This window comes from Elaeis guineensis, chromosome 11, assembly GCF_000442705.2.
Source record: "Elaeis guineensis isolate ETL-2024a chromosome 11, EG11, whole genome shotgun sequence".
NCBI classification, from domain to species: domain Eukaryota; kingdom Viridiplantae; phylum Streptophyta; class Magnoliopsida; order Arecales; family Arecaceae; genus Elaeis; species Elaeis guineensis.
Genome location: NC_026003.2, coordinates 122,729,953 through 122,747,975, shown reverse-complemented (window position 1 = coordinate 122,747,975; position 18,023 = coordinate 122,729,953). Strand labels below are relative to the sequence as shown.

General features: G+C 38.1%; 1 protein-coding gene and 1 pseudogene across 1 annotated transcript; both read right to left on the bottom strand.

Moving 5' to 3' along the window:
• Window positions 1-1,995: 1,995 nt before the first annotated feature.
• Window positions 1,996-15,168, bottom strand: LOC105054506 (uncharacterized). Its single transcript, XM_010936030.4, is given in 15 exon segments — window positions 1,996-2,262; window positions 2,357-2,448; window positions 2,538-2,612; window positions 2,726-2,795; window positions 3,068-3,135; window positions 5,686-5,794; window positions 5,940-6,191; window positions 10,100-10,312; window positions 10,504-10,597; window positions 10,799-10,869; window positions 10,997-11,116; window positions 13,884-13,939; window positions 14,042-14,119; window positions 14,332-14,496; window positions 14,499-15,168. Coding segments are annotated over 15 exon segments (1,692 nt in total). The 5' UTR covers window positions 14,646-15,168; the 3' UTR covers window positions 1,996-2,180.
• A 1,835-nt stretch (window positions 15,169-17,003) lies between these two features.
• LOC114914625 (uncharacterized) lies at window positions 17,004-17,986 on the bottom strand (annotated as a pseudogene).
• Between the last annotated feature and the right edge of the window lie 37 nt (window positions 17,987-18,023).

Genomic DNA, 18,023 nt, shown 5'->3' with positions numbered 1-18,023 from the left:
ATTGAAGAATGAACTTTTATATCATTAAATGCATTTTTCATGCAAGCTTTCGCTAGAAATTAAGGTAAAGAAATAGAGGTGCATAGGGTAGGGTAATTAATTCCAGGGGAGACTGAACAATCCAACAGTGGTGCTTCCACCAAAAAGGATAACGATTATAAGAAATGATGGTCCTTCGCATGCAAAGCCCAGAATGTGGAGTGGTTGATATACCTGAATTTCTGGGAGTACAAGCAAAGGCACTGCGCCAACGGCGAGGCAAAATTATGAGGTCGTTTGGTGAAACCTTAGAACTCACTCCAAAAAGAACGCTCATACTAATCCGCCTTTCTCGATGTCATTATTCTATGGACATTTCTGAAACACTTTAGAAGGTATGATGACATTATCGGAGGTCCCTCCGACTAGCTTGGAGTAGGCACATGTATTACATGGGTGTTGCGGTTGCAATTAAATTACGGTTCCCCTGGTGCATTTGATGCTGTTTCTTTTCTAAAAAGAAAGAAAAGAAAACTCGGATTTTGCAGAGAAGCACCGTATGCTGATGATCCTCGCATGCACATAATTGTTTCTTTTCCGAAAAGAAGACAACTTTGAGAAATTTTTTGATGACTTCTCTTTTTTCGGTGAGTGGCTTCCACAAGCCGTATTGATTGAAATATATGGAGAAAAAGAGAGAGAGATAGAGGATAGAAAATGTAAGCCCCCTAATTCAGATAACAAAATATGGAGAGAAATAGAAGCAAAGACATGTGGAAAGAACCAAATCACTCGAATTTACCAACGTATCCCTCCAAAAGTGGAGAAATCTTGATGAGCGCGGAAAAAAAAGGAAAAAAACTCTTGTGCTGCAATTTTTTTTTTTTTTTCCAATTTCTGCGAATATAAACATTCCAGTAGGAGCTAATTAAACAATAGAAACTTTAGTTTCCTACGTCAAAATTAGAGGACGCGGGGGAAGGTGTTGGTGGGGGTGAAGTAATTTTTTTTTTCCCTTCTCTCTTCTCATCGTATCCAATCGGATATTAATTTTTCTTCTTCTCTTTTCCGCTTCACCCGGAAAAGAGGGTTTTAACATTCACATTCCTGTATGCAAAGGTTCATTATTTTCGCTGGAGAAATTGTGTGGATTGGTCCTCCTTTGTCTGTGGCGAAGCACCGCTCATGAATCGGGCCACTGTCCAGATGGCTGTATACGAATTAATAATTTAATATCTATAATAAATCATCGGTTTTGTACATTTTGGTGATCCATGCTGCAAGGTATGCCAAGTGTGAAGGCGGCTACGGCCAATGTATTATTTGTACGTTAAAGATTATCAAGGGATGCTCGCACAACGAACAAAACTTGGGAAGAAAAGGGAGCAAACCACGTGAAAGAAACCCTAAATCGACGTCTCCGCATCCACGGACAAGAACAACCAAACGCCACGTCCTACAAAACCAGCTTACCCCTTGCAACCCCGTTTAGGGTGCAGGTCACAGAGGCCCAACGATCACATAAGGACACTCTCCAGCTGTGAGGGCGGGACGTGAGTGAAACACTTCATTGGATCGAGATTACGCTGATGGCCGCTTTCTTTGATCTCGGCTATACTCACCTCACGAAGGGAGGCCTTGACATCAAGATTCTCCTATCACCATCAGTTCCATTGAAGATCATCTTGTTAGCATTTTAGCTCGGTATCGTGTCGATCCGTGGAATTTTTGTGGTGAACTGCAAGAGAATTATGACCCACCGACAGAATTCCAAGTTCCACAGGGAAGATACCCCCTCCCCCTCCTCTCTCCAAAAACATTTCTATTTTTCCTTTTAGAATAATCCTTTAACCGAGTTCGTGATCATCAACGATACAAGGCAGCGACAACGTAAATCTGCACTGCTGTATAAAGGAAAAGGTCAAGTTTTGCTTTCGAATTTTTTTTTTTTTCACCTAGTCAAATCTTTTTCCCCCTTTCTACAGCCTGCAAGCCACAGAGAGCATGCCGCAAACAGTAAGAAAGCCACTGTCTTTATATAAGACTGGCACAGCATTTATTTCCTAGTTCTTTCTTTCCCATTGTGGAAAATCCAATCAAATAATTCCAACTTCCGAAACTAGATGTCAGGAGATGGGGAAATTGCCTTTTACATGGACAATGATCGAAAGAGACACTGAATATACAAGAAAACCAGGAGGTCACGCAGAGGGCCTTTGGTAGACATGCTTTGTTCTTGGATCAACAATTTGACCCTTCCCTCCATTCACCTCAAGATCATGTCTGCAGCCAAAAAAAGAGAGAGAAGAAAACCGATTTAATAACAAAATTCTCCACGCATCAGTTTATTCAAGCATAAAGGCTGTGGTACACTCACTGAAACACGAAGTCAGGAATAGTCAACTGCTCACGAGGCACATATCTGAACAGCTGCAAAAGTCGATCAACATATACAACTTTTTTCCACACCTATGTACAATGATTTAAAAAATATATATATAAGCTTTCAGCTGAACAACCAATGCAGAGAGAGAGAGAGAGAGAAAGAGAGAGAGAACTTCTCCGTCAACAAATAGCTGCAAAGCAAAGATTGCAGCCCTCAGCCCCAAGGTTGGATGGAGAACATAAATGGCCTGCAAATGTCGACGGAATGGTCACTTTGAACATGGCCACAGGTCATACATGTGCCCGGCAAGCACAAAAAACAACAACAAAAACAAAAACCGAGCTGAAACTAGGTACAAACATGGAGATTACGCTGGTGTTTTCGACCAAGTATCTGCTGCAAACGCTTCATCCACCCTAGATCTGGTTGCCTGTTTATTTTACATAATTAGCACAAACGAGACTCAGCAAAGAAATAGAAACAATACTACCTCCCAAACAAAGTTAAAAACCAACAAAGCAAAATCATAAATCCATCAATTGGTAGATATAATCCAAGATCTCCAGTCTCACGAAGACTGGTCGAGGAGTTAAATTTAAGTTATAAAAAGGAGCCAGAACACCAAGCTATGTAGACCTCCGAGTGTAATAGATATTTTAAGATTGCTTCTTTTAAGATTCCAATCAATCACACCATACTTACAATTGTAAGTTTGCTGCGGAATGAAAATAGACAATCGTGTAAGGCTTCTGGATCAGGGACTCAAACTCCTGTAGATGGAATATAATGTTAGTCGAACCCGTATGGTTATTACCAGGCAATGCAAGTCTGGTTAAGAGGTCCAGCATAATATTAATAGCACCATAAGATAAAGAAATACTAGATCCCTCTTGCAATGATGATATCCACCAGATGCACAAACATTAGAACAATATTTCATTCCCATTGCTACTGGTTGCCATAAAACCCACCCTGCTCTAATTAGCTAGAACTCCCTGCAAAATATACAGGTGCTATTCAAGGTTTGCTGTACTGGTCGATACCAATGTGTTCAAACTGTATTGTACAAGTACTGAACCGGTATACGGTACAGGAGGCATACGGACACCTGGTACGTTGAACCGATTTTGGTACGAGGCATACCAATATAGCAATAGGATAGTACTGGTATAGGGTCCAATATCGAAATAGCAAATCTTGGTGCTAATGAATCATAACAAATACTAAACTTCTCTTGCAATGATGATATCAAACAAATGTACTTAGAACAATATTTTATTGCTATTGTTAGTGACCAAGATGCCATAAAAACACCCTGCTCTAATTAGCCAAAACTCCCTGAAAAATGTAAGCATGCTGATGAATCATAACCATCAAGAGTTAGTGCTTGAGAACTCTTTTAAACATCAGTTCATGATAAAACAGTAAAACAAGAACTAATTAAACTTGGGTCCACAGCTAGTATGGCTGATAAAAAAGTTTGCAATTTTGAGATTAATGGTTCAAGTGATCAACAATTACCTTGTACAACCATGTGGAGATGATTGCTAACTTTGGGTGTGAATAGAACTGTATAAAATTGCAAATTCTATGGTTAATCTGGTTGCCAAGGTTTTGATTTTTGTTCCAAGATCCATTTAGATTTGAATATCGTAAAGTTTTTTTAAAAACAATTTCTGATATCAACCCAACACACAATATAATAAAGATAATTTGGCCATTTTCTACTAGTTTTTCTAAACATTTTCTTTTTGTAATATCAACTCAAGGTGAATCATCCATCATGATCTAATGAATAGGAAGGATTATGTGCTGTTTTTGTCAGATCCAGAATACGAAATTTCAGAATGATGTCTTTTTGACAAATAGGAGAATGTTTCAGCTGCATTTAATAAGTCATAATGTTAATGTTCCACCTTTAGTCCAACCTTTGACCATTTAAGCACAAGGCCAGCTACCTTGCAATCAGCATGCTAAGCACAGGAACTTGCAGCCCTAACTACCACCTTATCAGTTTGAAGACCATTGTTAAGTTTCTTCAGTTATCTTTTCAGTTTGTGAAAGTTATTTATGCAAAATCTATTCTGTTTTCTTATAGTAGTTAATGCATTTTTTTAAAATTTCATTAGTACTTCTACTTACATTCTTAATAAAGCCTTAGTTCAGTTAAATGTTCACAGGCTCCATTATGGTCGACCAAAGCCAACAAAACCTATCTGGCTTGGGTCATGCATATTTTGTATTGTGCTAGTTTCAGGCTAAGCAACCTGAAGCAGAAGTATAAAAGGCCAAATTCCAGTAATCACAAGAACATTTAGATTAACCTGGCGTACTTAACCATAGCCTGTGTATCATATCCCTTTACATATACACAGACCCACAACATATTAAAATCTAATTAATAATACCTGTAATCTTTCTCACAATCTATAGCCACTCCAGGCATTCTTCCCTCTTTCCATGATACCTCACCACCATGGTATGCCGACAATAAATTACAGTGAGGAATTCCACAAATCCCAATGAATGGCTAACCAAATGTGTTTCTGCCCTCCCCACCTCTCTCACTTTGGTGAAGCAATGAAATGGAATTCTACTCGTTCAACTAAGAACAAGAAATAAGCAGTCGTTGAAAAAAAATAAAATAGGTCGATTGAACTGTCATCATCTATGTAACTCTTATTCTTTGTTTACCAAACAGTTTAACATTTTAACTTGAGAAGCTATGCCTTCAATAGACAGAGAAAAGGTCAGAATTTGTTCTTTTCTTGAAGTATTTAACAGCTTGAAGATTTGGTTATCTACTATTTACTTTTACTAACAGATACAGACAGATAAGGAGGTGGACAGGTCAACTTAGGTGAACAGTGGAGACAACTTTTTTTGGGGGCAAATGGGCAGGGTCTGCTAAAGCCTATGCAGATGGCTATGTGTCCCACAATAATAAAATGCTATTATCACTATGTAATTACTTAACCCTTTGCTACAGTGAAATTTTGTGATTTACGTGGTAATGGAATCAATGGGTAATTCATATGGCATTAGTCAAGTGCCCAATGTATATCAACTGAAGAAGGAATGATTTTTAAGGCCATCTCAATGAGGAAGATTAAAAGGACCAACTTGATGCAGAAAACTTTGAATAAATTATTTAGATTTTAAGCATGCAAATCAAGGATTATTGGCAGTTAGAGAAGTTTCATAAATCATGTTGCTGAGTATTTTGTGGAAAAGTATATAGCAAATTAACAATCTAAAGTGCAAACATAAGAGAAAACACTAGAGAAGCAAATAATGCGATCCAGCATATGATTTGATACCTTCACTACATAGAGAACAAACCGTTCCAAATCAAGACACCGTAAAAGAAAGTGAGCTCCTACCACAACCATTACAGGATGTCCCTCACTGTCTACTCCACCGCGAAAACTGAATAAGCAAAGACTATTACAAATCTGATAATGGGTGAGATCAACTTCAAGTCAGAATACAAGCCTATGGATTGAAGCTTTCACTGTGCAAACACAAATTTTACCATATGCATTTACAGCCAATCTAGAAAAGAGAAACTTACACAATTTTCATTTCACCAATCTCTGAAAGATTAAGAGAATTTGCTTTGGCAAGATATCTGGAATGAAGTGAGTACTCGTCGGCTGCAGATAACGGAGGGCCACCTAGATCACCAAATCCCAACAGCTTACCACAACTAAATCCACTTTGTACTTGGGTCGCTTTTTCCCACTGCTCCATCCTTCGCTGATCCGGGTCCTTAATCAATGACATAAATGCAGGATCCAGATATGAATCTAACTTGAAAGAATTCCTACAGACATAGATTGATTAATGTTATTTTAAGCATCAGTAATATACTCCAAATCTAGTCAGCCCCATCACCACCTTCCCCCAAGGCCCCAAAGAAAAAAGATAAAAAAAAAAAAAAAAAATGAAAAATTCACTATCCTTTTTTTTTTAATTTCGGAAAAAGCAAATAATACTGAAATGAAAATTATCTTAAAACTAGTCTCCTTGCTTCTCCAACAAATTATAACAAAAAGAAAATATGCCAGAGAGTGCTGAAGCAGACCTAAGCAACCTCATTGGTACACATACAAGAGCAAAGAGCAGATAAAAACTCGAAAGTTACTTACTTCTACCTGTAAGGCTAGTTATGTTATAATCAACCACAGCAAGTCAAGCAGATATATCTATCTTCAAAGGCATATAAAGACTTCCCATCACTTCAAGGTCGTCAGTCTACAGAAGCAAAAGTTAACAAGGGAGAAACCTTATAGCCCAATCATCCAGCTAACAAGAAGTGAACCACCTCTAATAATAAGACTGACACAGAACATTAGGAATTTAGTAGCAGATAAATAATTAAAGATATAAGTTTTGATCCACTGGAATTTACCTACTTGCTATACTAGCAGAAAGTGAAACCACCTTCATGGTTTCTATAAACGTATCCTCTAGAGTTTCTGCCAAAGCAGTGATCTCCCTATCCCACCAAGTGGCTTCTTGTTCCTATGCTGAGAATTTAATCCATTCTATAAATGTATCCTCTAGAGTTCCTGCCAAAGCAGTGATCTCCCTATCCCACCAAGTGGCTTCTTGTTCCTATGCTGAGAATTTAATCCATACAATAAATTACAGAACTTTTTGATTATTGCAAGTAATAATCGGGAAAGCCTTCAACTAACAAGATAACAAATGTCCTTCATACCCTCCACACTGGCTCCAACATTAATAGAACATTATTTTACATATTAGCTTTCTTGCTTTCAGTTTTTTCCTGGATACTAGTAACATTTGTATTAAAAAAACATTATGTATGTATGTATGATGACTAGGACACTTGAGGAATTACTGTGAGATTCTTCAAGGGAAAAGGTTTGAACATATATTGCTGACCAACTAGCAAATCAGTTTGCATATAAGACTAGAATATTCTCCATGTCATGCACCTCTAACTTGCAAAATCAGATCACAGTTGCTAGAGTCTCAAATTAGCTCCACTATATGCGCATTGTTTGGTACAAAAACATAATGAAGAAGACCATGATAATATATAGAATGCTAATAATTTAAAGCTTCATTTGATTTCCAGGATTCAATTTGGCATTGATATTTTATATGTACAATAGGTAATGTACAAAAACGTTTTAGTTAGAGGCTTAAGGGTCTTCTTTTATCACAAACAGAACATAATTTGCACCCTATTTTGTCACAGCATTGAAATACTGTAGTCTTTCAACTTGTGCCCTTTCAAGCTATGATCATATTACATTTTAATAAATTGGATATAACGCCTAAACTTCCATAATGAATTGAGCCATGTCAGCAAAATACATGGTGACTTTTCACAGTACATTCTTGGCATGAACAATCTGCTTCCTTGAAACATCATAACTCAACTGCATATATATGTAAGACTGTTCCGCTGCACCTTTGGAAGCTATCATCTTACACATAGACCCTTGTCAAACCAATATATGTCCATTATCCCTTGTAAAGAAATTAAATTATGCACATTCAACCCTTGCATTGGCCACATTAGCTTAACCTATTTTCAATTAGTTTTGGCATTAAGTAGATGAAGAAATCAAAAATTGAGCATTATCCCTTGTGAATCAAGTGTTGCTACTAGTTTTGATTTAGCCTTGGCCGAACTGCCTAGTTTGGTCAGCATCATATCATATCAACCATGAACTGGGATGGTTTATGGTCTCAGTACGAAATGGGACTTGAACCAGTCCTTACCTCACTGAACTACTCAGAAGCAAGCGGTTCTGGGCAGTTCAACCAATAAGGGCCTCCTTCAGGCCCAATTAACCCCTCCCCTCAATAATAGGGAGAGAAAAGGTCACCAAACTCTTTTCTCTCTATGTTTCACTTGTAAGCAATGTAAAAGATGAGAAGGAGAGGGAGAGTGGAAGGGTAAGTATAATACCAAAGTTAGAGTCGAGACCCAGGACTTGACTGCAAATGTAACCCATATGTGTATAAGACATGGACACTCGACTTGGAATTGAAAATATGCATGTACATTGTACTTCCCATTTAACAAAATTATTTAACATTTTCTATGTTATACTTAATTTAACCTGTATTATATAGTCACACCATTCTTTAGGCATATAGTATAAAAAGTTGAAGTATCTTACATTCAGACATCATAAACGAACTCAGAAAACCTTATTTTTCTCTCAAAACAAAATAAAGGAAGCTTAAGAACCTTGAAAAAAAAAATTTCTGTGCTGGGACTGATACTGTACTGATCTCCCACTGGTACATAGTTTGGTATCAAGACTGCTAACCATGATTACTACTGTTTTCTGAGCTATGAAATCAAAAATTGAAATACGTAAGATGAAAATTTAAATCACATTATTGGTTGACATGGTCAACTTCCATTAAATTATGATAGAGGCAAGTGATGCATTACTGTATTGTGAAACATGATACTCCCAATAAGTCTTGCAGTATCGCACTAGATATGACAACGAACTCCTCTTTCTTGTCGAAAATTTCTATATCACTTTATTACTAAAGGAGAAGAATTTAGGAATGGCCTCCTTATTCCTGATTATGGAGACTCCAATTCACAAGATCCAAGTTTCCATTTGCATAAAAGTTTCGCATCTTATGTGACAATTGTCCTTTTTTACAAACATGTGGCTTGAAGACATATTTTAACCATGTATTTCATTTAATCCACCATTGATTCAAGATCATCAAATATCTCATAACAATTATAACTTTATAACCCTTCCAACTACCCAGAATCTAATTATAACTCAGCAAAACCATCAACCAACAACCCTTCCTTCTATTCTTCTCTTGTCTTGCCTAACAGTAATCCACTGCAAGTAATGATCTCCTCATCAAGTTGAAAAGAAGCAAAATTTTGAATTGCATTTCTATTGCCTTTAGCCAAATCAAACCCCTTCCTCTTTTCTCTCACACAACCTCATAACCTGACAAGTCATCTTTTGACACCTTTCCTATATTCATTCAGCATATGGGCCAGGATATCTCATTCCACCAATCCTACAAGTAGGTAAGCAACAGGCAAGGGTGATACTTATTTGTTATCAGATTCAGGCACAGAAGATAATTATGGTATCCGTAAGTTGTTGAGAAATAGCACTGGATTTTGCAAACACATATCACTTTCTGAAGCTCATTATGTACAAATAATGGAATGGGTGGCTTGAATTTGACTTTCAGGCATTAAGGGAAAACTAATGCAATGGTGAGACAATGCCCAAGATATTGTTATCTTGTTTTCATATTGTATAATTTTGATGGGTTCCTAATAAACAGAGCTCCTTGAGGATCCTTCTGCACTTTCTTGTCATACCCATAGTTTTCTAATTTTTTCTGTTCACTTACTAAATGAATGTTATGCTTGATAAATGAGATTAATATCCATGCAGAGCAATCCTGAGCATAGGAAAAAAGTTCACTGAAATAATGTAATATAATAGCAAGTGGCTGGAATACATCTCTTAGGTTTTTAAATTGAAAAGAACAACTAAGAGTGGATTGAGTCCCTTGCACATGGTCTTCAGGATCATGCTGAGGCCTGTCTTTCAGATTGGAGAGTTGGAAACTGAATTAAGGTTAGCACAACAAAATAGCTGCCAGAAAAAACTAAATCAAAGATCTTTGATACTAACCATCTTGTAAGCTACCAAAAATGAATCAGAATTGGTAGTTGGTACTAACCGTCTCGCTGTCAATCCAACATCAGCAACAGGAGAATCAACTGGGACTGCTGAAGGTTTTGGAACAGACACTGACACTGCAGGCAATGGTTTTATTCTGATCTTTCGTTCATCTATTACTGTCTCACCATTCTCATCTCCGACATCTGCTGGAAGCTTAGACACTGCAATCTCTTCTTCATGCTCATCCCTAGGGAAGTAAAGTGGAAGTAATCTGCATAATGATCTGATGTCAGAATGGAAACCAATGGAACAAACCAAGTGTATTGTCACATGATATTAGAGAATTCCAGAGCAAAAGACTAGTTATGGCATACAAGGCAGATCACAGTGTAGAAACTTCTCTTGAAACGTGCTCTAGATGCCATATTTCTTTTTCACATACTATGCATGGAGAGCAGTTACCTTTTATATATTTCTGTATCAGATGATGTGGTAGTACAAAAAACAACTGCAGTTATTTTATCCTTCTGCTTCTCCAGAAACCGCCTGACAGTCCCTAACCCATTCTCAGAAGACAACTAACATCAATAAAAATAAAATAGCAAAGAAGATGTAATACAAGCATATGCAGAAATGCCGCTCTACATTAAACATGAGCAGTGCATATCGACAAATAGAGATTAGGTTAAAGTACAAAAAGGCAGCATGTTCATGATAAAAAGCTGAAAATTCAATGTTAGCATTTTGTATTACTCACTTATTGCAACATGTGCAGCTGGCTCGCGAGGATAGTTCTTTGCCTCTGTATATATACAGCCCATGGCAATGCTGCACAAGGGTGTCATGGCCTATAGTTAGTTTGATCTATTAGAACAAGGTACAGGCTAAGCCCATACAGTATAAAATATCCAGAGTTTAAAGCATTTGAACATTTGCAGCATTCAACACATTGAACCTATGAAGTCCACTCTCAATAAGAAGCTCCAAGCAAGAACGACAGCAGTGGCTAAGTGCGTTCTCAGCAGCAGTATGATACTTGACAGCATACTTAGGACCAACAGTATGAATAACCTTTCTGCAAGATAAAGTTGAACACATGCTAACCTGGTTAGTGTGCAACCATAAAGCAAGATTACAATGGATAATAAACAGAATAACTCAAATTACACAGGAGCAACAACATTAAGCAAGGTTCGCCGCATAAATGCACACTGTCCCATATCGGGTGTGCTGTACTGTATCAGTACTGAACCAAGACTCAATATGGGGTGCAAATCAAGTCTCGGTATGCCAAACCGACCCCTATGCCAAGCATATTGACATTGTACCAGCATAATACTAGTACAGGTCCAATATCAAGCTTGCAAGCCTTGGCACTGAGTATTTGATAATAAATCAATAAAAACAAACTGGAGAAATCACACAAATTGGGTATCATGTGCTGTATCGGATATTTTAGGGGCATCATTTTTACTTGAATTGGCCATGTGAGATGCCTTGCACACTGTTCCATGCAGTATGTCATTTCAAGAGAAAGGAACAGAATGGGAATGAGGCAGATTGGGGATATAATCGAAACTAGTTCTGGTAGAAGTTGGGTTAGGCTAGAACTAGAGTAGTGGTATAAGATGGGCCCTATATCTCACTGGACTTGTGAGGAAATCTTAAGCTTTAGCTTGATTTTTATAATGTTTTAGGATGTATGTTTATGGTAAATCGATGCAGGTTGGAAGGCATAATGCAAGCTTCAGAGTTACCAAGCGGAAGACTAAAACAAGCTATGGAATAAGAATAAATCTAGGTCTAAAATATTGAATGCAATAATTAATCTTAAAATCTAAAGGCTAAAGGATCTAGATGCCAAGGACAAAAAAAGGAAAACTAGAAAAGGACGACTAATAGCTTCTTGCCTCACTACCAAAAGGGTCTCATCATCGCCAAGGATTCCACCAACTTACACCTTTGAGATGCTCTATGACTAAGAACACCACCAACTAGCCATCATTGTTCCCCAAAGTCCACCAGGGTCTCACAAAATCCACCACGTAGAAAGAGAACACCAGAGTGCACCCCATAAAGAAGAAGCTCTGTTAATTCTCCAATAATTAATATTGAGTACATAAAGAATATTCATATGATAGGTTTCTAAGACCCATAGAAATCCTATTTCTAGGTCTTGTAGGCTTGTAAACAAATTAACAAGTGTTTCTAGAAGAGAAAAACAAGAAATGCTGATGAAAAATCTAGAAAAATCATTCGTAATTCGACAAGGCTGCAAAATGGCATGGTAATTAAGTTGAACTTTGTCAGCAATGCAAACATGATAGGTTATCACTAAAGGGCCCATAACTTCCTCATTCAATCTCCAATGGAGGAGATTTAAGATGCATTAGAAAGCTAATCCAATGCTGAACATCTTGGAAATGGTTTGAGTTTGAAATTCAACTTGTGTTGATTGTGATGATGCTATCTTTAGGACTAATGTGCACTAGACTGCAATTTGACCAAAACTTAAGGTTATTGGGCACTTGTGAGCCAAGCATCACCTTTTTGTCTTTGCATCATCAAGCCTTAGGGAGGCCATCCAAGAGACTTGCAACAATGAAAGGTGCAGGCTTGGACCTCGATCTTGTTCCAACATAGTTTTCTATGCATCCATAACTCTCTTCAATTTTGATGATATTTGGCTATGTTTACCCACCCTTTGAGCCCTTAAACCATATAAATTGTTATCAAAGGAGCTAGAGTCAAATAATCGTAGGGTCAAATGCTTCCAGCCTGCATCGTAAACATTCTACTGTCTTTAAAGTCCTCAAATTGGTTGTTTGTGATGTAAGATGTATCCATCTTAAAAAATTCAGTGTTGAATTAAAATACAACCTTAGTTTGATCAAAAAGTCATTTATTGAACCAAAGTATGCTCAAAAAAAAGTCCCAGGGAAACTACCAGTAAGATGAGAGCCCTAATGGGATAAGAAAGCTCTTGGGCAAGAAATCATTTTCTCATAACCATTTTGATGTCTTTTGATAGGTTTCCACATAGAGTGGAATTTTTTTTTAAATAAAATTATTAATACAATAACTTTCTGATGATAAGTTTCCACGTAAAGCAACATTTTTAAAAAAAAGAAAACTATGAATACAATAACTTTTTGATGGCCTAGCAAGCACTACATGCAATATTGCTCAACATGTTGTGCCAAACCATTCAACATAGAATTCACGGGACACAAACCTATCATATTTAATTATAAGGCTAGGAGAGATGACCAAGCTTGGAATGGTTGGGAGATAGTGTAGTGGTTAGTTGCATATAGACAATCAATGCGGAATATGTTTGTTTAATAGGACTTGTAGGTCAACCTCATTGTAGATTCGGAGATATAAAATTATGGCGAGTTTGGGAACCAAAGAAGAATATAACTAGAAGATATCGAGATTAAGCAATATCAAAGTCTTTCAGACCTAGCAGCTGGAAATTTCAAACTTGGATATCATATTCGATTCACAGTCTCTCCAAAAATCCCCTCCCTTGAGCGCACCTAAATCTGCACCTGGTCCAGCTCTAGCTTCTAACTTTTAGCGTTAAGCTCGAGAGTGATGTTTAATACTTTAATAGCATCTTTGTAGAGACAAAGGCCATTAAAATTTATTACCATGTTAACTGGATAAAAAGGATGACTATAGTGATGGAAGTGCATTAATACTTGAATACACATGCATCTGCATTCAGAAAATCATGCTGACACCATAAAAATATGATCTTATCCTATCTATTGACTATGACGACTGGACAACTTTGCATAATGAGTACTATTTGTCGAGGGACTGGAGACACCAACCTAGCAGGGAGATCATATGCATTGGTCATTTTTGCCATTCCAGTTCGACATCCACCCTGCAAGGAAGACGGAAATCTGATCACTGTCAATTCTCCATTTCAAAGAAGCCCAGATCAGTTGAGCTGATTAAAATTTTGCCAACAGTATTCCAAACTGACCAATGTAGCACATTCTTCTGCAAGACCGGGTCCAGCAGCGGCATGCAAACCAGGGCTGCTATGTGCTTCATCCAGGCTCTACCAAGCAACTCAAATAACAAATTAGTCCTCATTACAACTAAAAGCATTATACCTCCATATTTTGCAAATCAGATAAGCAGAAATTGATGAAATATATAGAATTTTAAAACTTGTTTTAGTGAGAACCAACCCTAGATGAATTCAGAGTACATAGGAACATGACCCGATGCTTTTTAAATCCTCAGACCGACAGCAAATGAGGTGCTCACCTCATTAGTAGAATTTACAACAGCATCAACCTCAAGATTCCACGGGTTTCCACGCCACAGATATATCATCGAATTGATTTCATGATCCACAGGAAACCTCGAGACCACCCCATTACCCCCGGTCTCAGCTCCCGAAGACGAAGTGAGAGGATCCGAAAAGTAGGAAAGGGCGACGAAGGATCGGGGTCCCCAACGCCGTAGGCTCGCTGGTCCGCATCGCTCCACCTCGGCACTTGATCGAGCGTCACCACCACATCTCCGGCGTCCGTCGCCACCCCACCCAGCGTGGCACCCGTGTCCGCGCGCTGGTACATCTCACGATCCCCAAGATCAAATCTTAATGCCTCGTCTCAAAACGTCACAACATTCCATCTTTTCAAGGGAACATCAAGTTTAAATGCGAGAATCTGAAAACCCGAATTCCTCCGATAATCAGAAAAACACATCAACATCCACGTAGCACATCGCCTCCAAACCCTAGGCGCAGAGCTGGGTGAAATGGATCGAGACGGACACCTGCTGAGCTTCGGATTGAAAGAAGCGAATGAAATTTGTGAACAAAAAGCAGGGCCTTACTCCTTTGGAAACGCCTCGTCCCTCTAATCTCCCCAGGATCCGGAAGCTTCGGGTGATCGGAGGAAAATTGAGCTGGATTTGTGGGGAGGTCTCTAGGTAGTTACGGTTTCCGCTTGATGCCGGAACCCTGGAATTGGATTCGCGGTGCGGGAGTGTATATATATATATATATATATATAAAATACCCAGAGGAAATTAGATAACGAGCTTTTCGGGATGATTTGGACCGAAAAGATACACTGAATTAAATCGTGAATACGAACTAGAGCAGAAGAGATGTTATCACGAAGCGTTTGGGAAATTCTTATTATGAGAAATTTTAATTATATTAAAAAAATTGTACGGTGAAATTTGTTTGTGTCATCTGATGAGAACTGGGACGATGATTGGACGAATATTTTCCCATCCGTTTTTTCGAAGCTCTCCTTTCTTAAATAAGTGGTAATCTTGTTAAATGTATTAGCCAAGATTTTGTCTTGGAAAATCTGACATGCTTTTGAATTCTCCAACCTTCTATGTCCAACAAAAATCGATTTCAATTCTAAGTTTGATTCACCCACGAGGATGTTATCGAGTCTATTGTCAGATTCGAATATAAATCTCTTACCATTCAGAAATTAAATCCAGTCAGATTTAGATGTAATTAGAAAGTAATAGAATCGAATAAGATATGAATTAGAGTCGAATTCATGTTTCATATTCTATCAAAGTTTAGTTTCGCAAGAAATTCTTTTTTGATATGATCGGTAGGATCCAACGAGATAGGATGCGTCTCTAAAATAAGAAGCTGCGGTAAAACTTTTCAAGAAAATGATCCTACAAAATCCATTGACCTTTCAAACAACGAGCACAAAAATCCTTTTCATCATGATGATTTTGTGGTCATGGATGAAAGTAATGATGACAGACAAAGTGACCGAAGAATTCTAGCCTGGTCAAAACGTGACCAGATACAAAGATGTAAATCTTGAATCAGATCATGATGGCCGAAAGAGTGATAAAAAGCCAATTCGACGGGACCTTGATGGAAGCGTGGTTGTTCAAGTAATGTAACCTCTTTTGCAGGCCATTTTAATTTTCAAGAAATCTCAAGAAGAGAGCAAAGGATAAATGAGAATCAGGTCATTTAAGCCGGAGAAAAGAGCACGAATAATAATTGCTTCCGCAGCACTATCTGTGTGACATGAGCCTCTCACAGATGACTGTTAGCCTCTCATTATCGAAGAGCCTCTCACCGTGGGATTTCACGCGGTCCAATTGCACCTGGTGCATGCAATACGGAGGCCTCTTCGATACATGCAATGGTTTCTGCTGCTTGGTCCCACAAACAAAGTGCCAAGCTATTCTTGTTTATACTCACAAAGTTGCTCTCTCGCCTTGTTATATCTTTTCTTTTGTTTGCCTGGTCTTCTCTTTTTCCAAGCTCCCGAACCAAGAAGGCGGAGACCAAATAATTTCGATTTCGAGGATACAAAATTTACCGTGGTGGATTTCTGAGAGTGGGCAAGATAGGGAAAAGGGGGAAAAGAAAAATCCTAGCGGCCATTCCCGATTAGAGGGGGAAAACATTCCACTTGCACAACTACAGCAACGAACCTGGAATATGAACTCCCCATTTTTATGAGGATTAAGCTATAGATCATCTGCCATTGGCCTTCTCAATGCATCAAGCGATATAAAAATCAGTGATTGACTGAAATATGCATGGTCCAACAAACACTAGCAAACTCATAAGATGCCAATCCTGCTACCCCATTCCAATTGAATCAAATAAGGCTATCAATCTAGCCCGTTGTTCATTCATTCAAAATATTCAAATTATTTTTGAGTCATATGCGTTTCATTCGTTAAATTGTTGAACTAAACATAAACAAAATTTTTAAAGTCGATATCTTAATGATCCAAACTAGAATAAATTTTTATTCGACCGTGTTCAGATCGATAAAAACTGATAAAATAAATAATATATTAATATTTTATATATATCTATATATATATATTATACTAATATTTTATTTTTTTATAAATTTTTAATATATTTTTTTAAGTATACACAAGCCTTAATACTCACTATCGGATCATTGATCCAGCGGCTGAAGAAGGCTTGTTTATCACCGTTGGATCAATGATCCATAGTGGTGATATTGATCAGTTAAACCTAGCCTGTATATACTCTCTTACACTCAAATCCTAATCCTCAAACAGCCTCATTTCATCATTTCATCCCTCGACCTCTCCGCCTCTCTCACGACAGAAGGCACGGAGGACCTCCAACTGCTCAATCCGAAACTTCATAAGTACGATCCGAACCGTCCTCCAGCACCACATGAATGGGCTTCGCCATCCATCCCACCCCACCAGCCATGGCAGTGGCGGCGAAAATTTCGCCTCTGCCCTCCACCGTCATGGCCTCCTCCTCCTCCCACGACCATGCCTCCGGTCTCTAATCATCCTCCTCCGACATCCAGCCCCCGATCTCTTCGATTCCGATTCCGCCATCGTTGCAGCTCTCGAAATCAAGATTTTTAATGCAGAGACAGAAGTTGCCGTGGTCAAAATCATGGAGACCACAGGCACTGAGGTAAGTCCGATGTGGTGGCTTCCCTGTGGAGCCAACAGTGGAGGACTTGATGATGTTTAATGGCTTGGAGGTGTCTCCAACGAAGAGGCACAGGCCATCAGTATCTGAAGAGAAGATATTCCAGCAATGGTAAGAAGAATTCCGACATTCGATAGAATAATCGAAAAAACCCAACAAGATATGAACAACCGTCTTGCACAAATTCAACATAATTTTTATTTATTTATTTATTTATTTTTTTCGAATATTTATTTTTTTATTATTTTAGATGAACCAAACTCGAGCCTAATTCGAACATAACGAGCTTAAATCGATCTCAAACAAAATTCCCTCAAATACATTCGAATCCAAATCAAATACGAAGTAAACAATAGTTCACAATATTCGATCCCAAACAGTCACTGTTCGATTATGTCCGATTCATTAACAGCTCTAGAACCAAGCGATAAGGTGATAGTGATGATGTTTTTTTTTTTTTTTTTTGATATAGTTGAACTTGTTAGAAATAGCCTTCCTGGTGCCATGGTTTCAAGTT